This window comes from Vigna umbellata, chromosome 3, assembly GCF_029865625.1.
Source record: "Vigna umbellata cultivar VRB3 chromosome 3, Vumbellata_1.0, whole genome shotgun sequence".
NCBI classification, from domain to species: domain Eukaryota; kingdom Viridiplantae; phylum Streptophyta; class Magnoliopsida; order Fabales; family Fabaceae; genus Vigna; species Vigna umbellata.
The window spans coordinates 40499991-40508294 of record NC_142167.1 but is presented as its reverse complement, the minus strand read 5'-3'; the positions used below and the strand labels follow the sequence as shown (position 1 = coordinate 40508294).

General features: G+C 25.2%; 1 protein-coding gene across 5 annotated transcripts; it reads right to left on the bottom strand.

Annotated features, from left to right (window-relative positions):
- Positions 1-3223: 3223 nt before the first annotated feature.
- Positions 3224-7919, bottom strand: LOC124844523 (uncharacterized). Of its 5 annotated transcripts, none has more exons than XM_047321474.2 (6): positions 7788-7919; positions 7196-7249; positions 6852-6923; positions 5583-5672; positions 3993-4100; positions 3224-3452 (listed from the first exon to the last, which is right to left on the bottom strand). In XM_047321474.2, the coding sequence occupies exons 1-6, from the start codon at positions 7874-7876 to the stop codon at positions 3404-3406; spliced, it is 462 nt and encodes a 153-aa protein (XP_047177430.1). In that variant the 5' UTR covers positions 7877-7919; the 3' UTR covers positions 3224-3403. The 5 variants fall into 5 exon arrangements, with proteins under 5 accessions (XP_047177430.1, XP_047177431.1, XP_047177434.1 ...); XM_047321475.2 differs by having other exon boundaries at positions 3993-4091; XM_047321478.2 differs by lacking the exon at positions 6852-6923.
- Between the last annotated feature and the right edge of the window lie 385 nt (positions 7920-8304).

The window sequence follows — 8304 nt, the reverse complement described above, 5'->3', positions numbered from 1 at the left end:
CAGTTTAGTGTATTTTGCTCATAATTTCTCTATTTTCTTCATAATTCAACTTTGACTCTCAAAATTCATCAAAACCTACAAACAAGTACAATTGGGGTGATTAACATAAATATTTAACATAATCAAAACAAGATAAGTGCCAAATTATCGTTAAAACTAACTCATGTTGGGCACATATCAATGTTTAGGAAAGTTTTAGCTAGGAAAGACTTGGTATTTAAGTGTGTCCATTAGTGACCCACCTCTCTTTCCTAAGAATTACCTGGTGCACTAGTTCACAGTCTACGCGCATTGTTCTACTAGACAACACTATTCATAGTGAGAAGTACATAAGTCAATTTTAAAGCCATGGCGAAAAAATATGAGATAGAGAATTTCAATGGTAATATTTTCTTATTGTGGAAATTGAAGATGAAGGAAATTTTGAGAAAAGACAATTGTTTAGCAACGATTGAAGAAAAACTTGTAAGCATCACAAATCAAAATTGGAAGGAAATGAATGATAATGTTGTTGTAAATTTAATGTTGTTGTAAATTTGCATTTAGCATTGGCATATGTAGTTTTATCTAGCACAACGAAGAAAACTACAATGAAGGAGATGGTTTCTCTCATCAAATTGCACGAGGTCAAGTCACTTCACACAAGAATATTCTTGAAGAGAAAATTATATACTCTTTAAATGAGTGAGTCCATATTAGTGACAAACCACATCAACAATCTCAATATGTTATTTGTCCAACTTTCAGCAAAAAATTACAACATAATTGAAAATGAATGTGCAAAGGTTCTACTTCAGAGTTTTGCCTAATTTATATGATCAACTCAATCATAAGTTAAAACATTGAGGATGTTTCTAAAATTATTCTTGAAGAAGAATTTGGGCAAAAGAGCAAAGTAGATATGTGGAAAGTTTAAAGCAAACAGAGGCTTTGAAAATGACGAGAGGTAGATCAACAAAATATGAATCTAGTAGGAGTCAAAATCATAATAGATCAAAGTCTCAAAGTAAAAAGCATTTTAAATGCTACCGTTGTTGCAATTAGGGTATGTCAATAGAGATTGTTGGTACTAGAAGAGTGGAGGAAAGAACTGTGAAGCATCAACCACACAAGGTTGTGTTGCAAGTACCTCGGAGGACAAAGATATTTAGGTGACCTAAGAAGAAATTAACTCTAATGGAGGAAGACAACTACATGATAGGTGGATAGTGGATTTAGGTACAACTTGACACATGACTTCAAACCGATATTTATGAACCTATCTCTTGTAGATCGATGTAAATGGGGAATGATCATGCCTTAGAGATTGTTGGAGTCGGTATTGTCAAAATAAAATTATATGATGATATTTTTCACATACTTTAAGGGGTACGACATGTGAAAGACTTGAAGAAGAATCTATTGTTTATTGGACAATTATATGACCTAAGGTGTAAGATTGACATTGAAGGTGGAATCTTAAAAGTGGTGAGAGGGAGTTTGGTGGATATGAAAACAAAAAAGATCATGACGGATATGTACGTGCTTATGGGACATGCATTGCAATAAGCTAATGCAACAATTGCATTAGGAAGTCAAGAATAAGTGACATTGTAAACTTAAATAAATATCAAAGTAAGGTTTATAAATTCTTATGGAACATAATCTCTTACTTGGACTCAAGGAGTTTAATTTACCTTTTTTTTATTCTTTTTTGAAAATCTAAAATTCTTATTTCAAAATCTAAATAAAAAATTTATCAGATTGTAAAACTCATCAAATTTTGAAATTTAATTAAAAAAATCACCAAATTTTAAAATTTAATTATAAAATTCATCAAATTTTAAAATTCGATTCAACTATACAAATTTTCAAATCAAAGTCACTTCTTCCAAATTTTTAAATTCAATATTCAATTTTTTCAAAATTTAAAATCCTGCTTACATTTCTTCCGAATCTCGAAATCTAATTTTTTTATTGTTTTTACAACGCAACACTAATTAGAATCCGATTCTCATTTTTTTTATCTCTTTTTTTGTACTAATTAACCTATATCAAACGATAATAATAAGAATAATAAAAATAAATAAAATAGAATTATTATTAATAATAATATTTTCTTTTAGTATTATCATTATTATTATTGTCATAATTTTTTTATTTTACTTTTGTTATTATTATTTATTATTATTATCATCTTTATTATTATTACTATTATTATAATTAATTATTATCATTATTATCATTAGTTTTATTGTTATTATTATTATTACCATTATGATTATTATTATTATTATTACTTGTATTATTATTATTATTATGTATTATTTTTATTATCCTCTCTATTATTATTATCATTATTATGATTTTTATTTTTATTATTACCAATACTATTACTTTTATTATTATCATTATTATATTTATTACTATTATTAAAAATATTATTTTTATTTTATTATTATTATTATCATCATCATTATCATTATTTTTACTATTATTATTATTTTATATTAGGATTATATGAATATTATTGTTATCATGATTTTATTTTTAATATAATGGTTATTATTTTTATTAATATTTTAATTATTATCATTATTATAATTATTTCTATTATTATTATTATTATCATCATTATAATTTTTTGTTATTATAATGATTATTATCGTTATTATTATATCAGTATCTTTATTTTTATTATTATCATCAGTATATTATCATTATTATTATTATTATTATTATTTTCATTAATTTTACTTTTATTATAAATTAATATATATTAATTATGTATAAATAAAGAGAATGAAAAGAAAATGAGAACTGGATTTTAATTAGTATTCCGAATTTCACTAAATGAATAAAGATAGAAAACTGGTTATTGAGACGGGAGAAATGTAAGCTGGATTTCGAAATTCAGAAGAATTGATTTTGAAATTTGGGAGAAGTGTGTATAGAATTTTGAAATTTGATAACTTTTTAATTGAATTTTAATATTTGATGAACTTTCTAATTGAATTTTAAAATTAAGTGAATTTTTATATCAGATTTTCAAACTTGATGATTTTCTAAATTAGATATCAAGGTAATTTTCTAAATTGTTATAAATTTTTTAATTTGATTTTGAAATTTTTTTAATTAGATTTTGAAATTTGATAATTTTTTAGATTAAATTTCGAAATCCAGTAACCTTTTAAAGTTGAAATCTAACTAAATGAAGGGAAGTACATGTCTGAGAAAAACTGGATGGTAGATAAAAAATTACCCTTATTAAAAAATTATTTAAATATTAATAAAAAATAAATACACACTTCTCCCACATGAGTGACGCTGCACCTTTGTATTTAATACTAAAATAAATGCTTTGGCTATAGAAAATTTTTCATCCACCTCCGTCAAATATTTGATAAGAACAGTAATATTTATATTAAAGTTCATCGTGGAGCACTCTATCGTTGGATGCAGATTCCTTAGTCCTGAACAATCCATGCAAAATATTAATTCGTTAGTAATTTTAACTCTCTTACTTTTTCAACATTTATTTATATTATTTACTCAAATTACTTTTCACATAATTAAAACCACTCTCTTGCAAAATGAAGTGCGCTTCAACCAATAGAAAGAGACAGAGAAATAAATAAATGAACAAATAAAAACACATATAAAAAAGTAATATTGAATTTTTTTATATAAATGCATAAGCACATATAAGATCCAATGTACATGGATGTGTGATTTTTTTATATTGAATTTTAAAAAATAATACAATTTAAATAAGTATTAACGTCAAAGTAAACTTTGAAAGAGTATTTATTTAATTAGGGTGAACCGAAGTCACTCCATAGCATTAGTCCCGTTCTGTGTTCAATCAATATATATATATTAAAGTTTTATTGATATAACTAATAAAGTAATAGAAACATAATTAATTTTATAATTAATTCTAATAAAATAAACAAAACAAATTTTTAATTCAAATTGATATATAATTTATATTTAAGTTATGAGGCACTCACCTTTGCACTTCAGGATTGGAATTGACTTCAAGATTGGAATTGATGGACACATCGCTCTCCATTTGAATTGTTGGTGGAAATGGAGGAATGTAAGGATCACTGATAATACTTTTAAAAAAATTAGTAATTATATATATATAAGTAATATATATTAATATTTGAGTTATTAGTAACATATAATTTCGTTTTGTGACAGTAAATGTGAATCTTAAAATAACTAGTATTTGAAGTGTGAGGGTCATTTTGAATCTTTAAACAAAAAACAGTTAATTTATTTGTAGTTGATATAAAACTATTATTTCAGTGACCAATATTATTTTCACTTCAGCCTTGTTCTCTTGAGTGGATTTGAGGGAGTCGATTTGAGGGGATTTGAGAAGATTTGAAGATAATTTTTTTTGTCGTTTATTTGAGTTAATTTGGAGGTAAACGAGAATGGATTTGGAAGTAAATTTTTTTAATTTGTCACTAAATAAAATTCTATACTAATTAATTCTTACAAACTTTACTTCCAAATCCACTCTCATTTACCTCCAAATTCACTCAAATAAACGACAAAAAAATTTATCCTCAAATCCTCTCAAATCCCCTCAAATCCACTCAAGAGTTCAAGATTGAAATAGATTGGCACATTCTTTTTGAAGGTTAGAATTGGTGGTGAGCATGGAGGAGTGTTAGGATCACTTGACTCTTTTTAAAAGTAAGTCAAACATATTTGTACATATAATTGATGTTTTAGTTATCAATAGTATGTTTTTGCATTTTGAGATTGTGAGGATCACTTGCATTTTGATTAAAAAAAATTCAATGACTTTTTATGTACAATTTATATTTGAGTTATTAAAAAGATTATTTTGTACTTCAAGACTGAAATTGCTTTACACATTCTTCTAACTTAGAAGTGGAGGAGTGTGAGGATAGCTTTGAATCATATGAAAAAAGTTATTGATTTTTATATATAATTGGTATGTAATATATATTTTAGTCATTAGCAAAATACTTTTTTATTTTGAGATTAAAAATTCTTGACACATTCTTTTGAGTTTGAGTTGGAGTTGTTTTTGAGTTCTATTAGAAAAAAAAAAAGATACAATATTTTTTAATATATAATTGATACTTAAGTTATTGTGAAAATATTCTTGCACTTTGAGATTGAAGTTGCTTCTGACATGTACAACTAAGTTTGAATTGGTGGTGCAGATGAAGCAGTATGTCTTACATATTGAAAGAAGTCTTTAATTTTTTAAGTATATAATTTATATTTAGGCTATTATTAATATATATTTTGCATTTTGATATTCGAATTGCTTGATACATTTTTCTGAGTTTGAGTTGATTGGGAAGATAAAAGGAACGTGAGATTACTTTGAATTATATTCAAACAAAAGTCAACACATTTTTTTATATAAATGACACATTCTTTTTAGCTAGATATTTTTATATTTCAATATCTGAATTACTTGACACATTCTTTTGTGTTTAAATTATTGATAGAAATAGGGTAGTGCAAAGATAATTTTGAGTCCTATTAAAAAAATTTAACAATTTTTAATGCATATAATTGATATTTGTGTTTTTTTTGCAAGATACCTGTTTACTTCAATATTGGAATCGTTTGGTGCATTCTTCTGACTTTGACTTGGTGATAGCAATAAAGAAGTGTGAAGTTCACTTTGAGTCCTATAAGAAAAAAAGGTCAATAATTTTTTTTATAGACAAATGATTTATCATTAGTATTTTAGTTATTAACAAAATACTTTTTTGCATTTCAAGATAAAACTTGTTTAACACATTGTTTTGAGTTTCGTGGTAAAGATGGATAAGTGTAAAAATAAATTTAAGTCCTATTGTAATAAAGTTCATGTATTATATATATATAATTAATATTTATGTTATTAAGAAAGTAATTTTGCACTTTAAAATTGAAATTGCTTTATACATTATTTTAAAGTTTAAATTGGTGATTGAAATAGAGGATTGGGAGGATCGCTTTAAGTATTATGAAAAAAAAGTAAATGATTTTGTATATGAATTGTTTAGCACATTTTTCTAAGAATTGTTTAGCACATTTTTCTAAGTTTGAGTTGGTGATAAATGTGAATTGTTTGTTGGAAGTCCCACATCGACTAGAGATAAGGCCAAATTAAAGTATATAAGTGGGTGCAGACCTCACCTTACAAGCCGGTTTTGTGGGGATGAGTTAGGCCTCAAGTCCACTTCTAACATGGTATTAGAGCTATGGTTAGAGCCTATCCTAGCATTATTGGTTGTTTGTTGGGCATATTGTTCCACCCATTATCGGGCCGCTATTGGACCACCCATTAATGTCTAATCTCACGGTCGATATGTATATACCTCGGCGTTACAAGCCGGTTTTGAGTCCTATTAAAAAAGATTGAATAACTTTATTATATATAATTGATATTTAAGTACCTAATTATAAAAAACACTCTCAGTTGTATTAACAAAAATTCAGTAATTTTTACATTCTACTTTTTTTCTATCATTTAATTATCTTTTTTTTTTTACTTTGTCATTCTCTACCTTTCTTTTCTATCACACACCAAATTCACAATTAATCTCTCTCAAATAAATTTAAAAATTTATACATCAATATATACACAATCATCGATATTGATTTTGAAGCATAGATATTTTTTATAGTAGATATTTTTAACCTAATATAAAAAAAATAATCATGTGAAGTTATTGATAGGAAAATTAATTCATTCAATTCGTTAATTTTTTTTTTAAAAAATATTTATTTAACACTAAACAGAAAAATAAAATTGAATAAATATCATTGTAGATACCTAATATGATAAATATATTGATATATTAGTAAAACAAAATACATACTTTTGTATTTCTGCATCGGTTTGTAATGCGTTCTCAGTTTGAGTATCTGCCGGACACTGTGCTTCAGTATCACTTCCATTCCATATAAAAAAAAAATCTCATTATGTAAGGTATAGTAAAATACAAGATTTATTACTAACAAAAAGTAGAAGAGCATGATTGAAATAATTTGAGAATAAATATATATAAAAATGACAAAATATTAATTATAAAATTAGTAATTTTTAAATTAATTGAATTAAAATATAATTTATTAAATATATTAAGAAAAGCCACATAAACAAAATCACCTCAGACACATGATAAACTAAATAACATTATTATTTGAATTATTTGTAACTTACAATTCATCATCTTCTATAGAAAGCAGGCGACGTGTGAGATTTTCACTTTGAGCACTGTATAAAAAAAATTGTAAATAGAATAAGAATATAAAAGTTCTTTTGGTCTTATTAAGAAGTGATTTTCAATTTAATTCATTCTCACTAAATCAAATCATTAATGTTAAGTTTGGTTTTACTTATATTTTATTAATTTAATCTTAACTTTACTCTATATAATCTTCAACATACTAGTCAATAGATCTCGATACAATAAAGTTAAATATCAATTAAAATAGACTACCAATAACTCTCATATGTTAACTAATTTTAACTAAACCGGTTTATTAAGATGAGACTTTCTCACTTATCTACTACAATTTACCAATATATGAAATATGAAATTTCTAATAGTATTGATTCTATACAAAATTGATCATCATATTGTTTTAAAACATAAATAAAACCCTAATAACAATCAAATACTATGTTTGTTCAGATGTCTAACATCTCTTAACCCAATCAAACAAGACCATTTAACATTTATATTTTAAATCATTTGTTGATAGAAAGTGATGATATATAACAAGTAAAAACATATCAGTAAGAGTATTACCTTACGACAGAAGTGAGAAAAAGGTGATGTAGCAACACTAATGAAAGAAGGATTGGAAGAAACACGACGACACCCTTTTGAAAACTCATTTCAGATCAAAGTTGTGAAGTTGTTGTTTGAGTCTGATTCTTGTGGAGAACTGTGATTGTGAAGAAAAATGAAGTGATATTTATAGAGATTATAGAAATGCAAGTGGCATTGTTTAAGAATAGTTTAGGTATTCTATGAAACTTAGTCTTTTTTCTTGCTTTTGGAATAATTTAAGTGAAAATTAAGTGATTTGACTTCATCACTAACAACTTCCATCTACCACAAGAAAAGAGGAAGTATTGTATGAATTAGTATTTGATTGGTTTGTCTTACATCAAAATAATTTATCTGTAATTATTTGTAATCATCTTGACTTTCACAAAGAATATGTAAATTATTTGTCTGACAGAACAATTTCATGCAGTTTGATATGTATATTTAAACACAGTTTTCTAAGTCAAATGATGCAAACAAATATTAAAAGGGG

Bases quoted from the DNA above. Each gene is read 5' to 3' on its own strand.
- LOC124844523 (XM_047321474.2), bottom strand. From the start codon at position 7,876: ATGAGTTTTCAAAAGGGTGTCGTCGTGTTTCTTCCAATCCTTCTTTCA. The intron at 7,250-7,787 runs GTAATACTCTTA...TTTTTTATACAG, and splicing joins TTTCTCACTTCTGTCGTAAG to TGCTCAAAGTGAAAATCTCA. The intron at 4,101-5,582 runs GTATCTTGCAAA...TTTTTTTAAAAG, and splicing joins TCCAATATTGAAGTAAACAG to TATTATCAGTGATCCTTACA.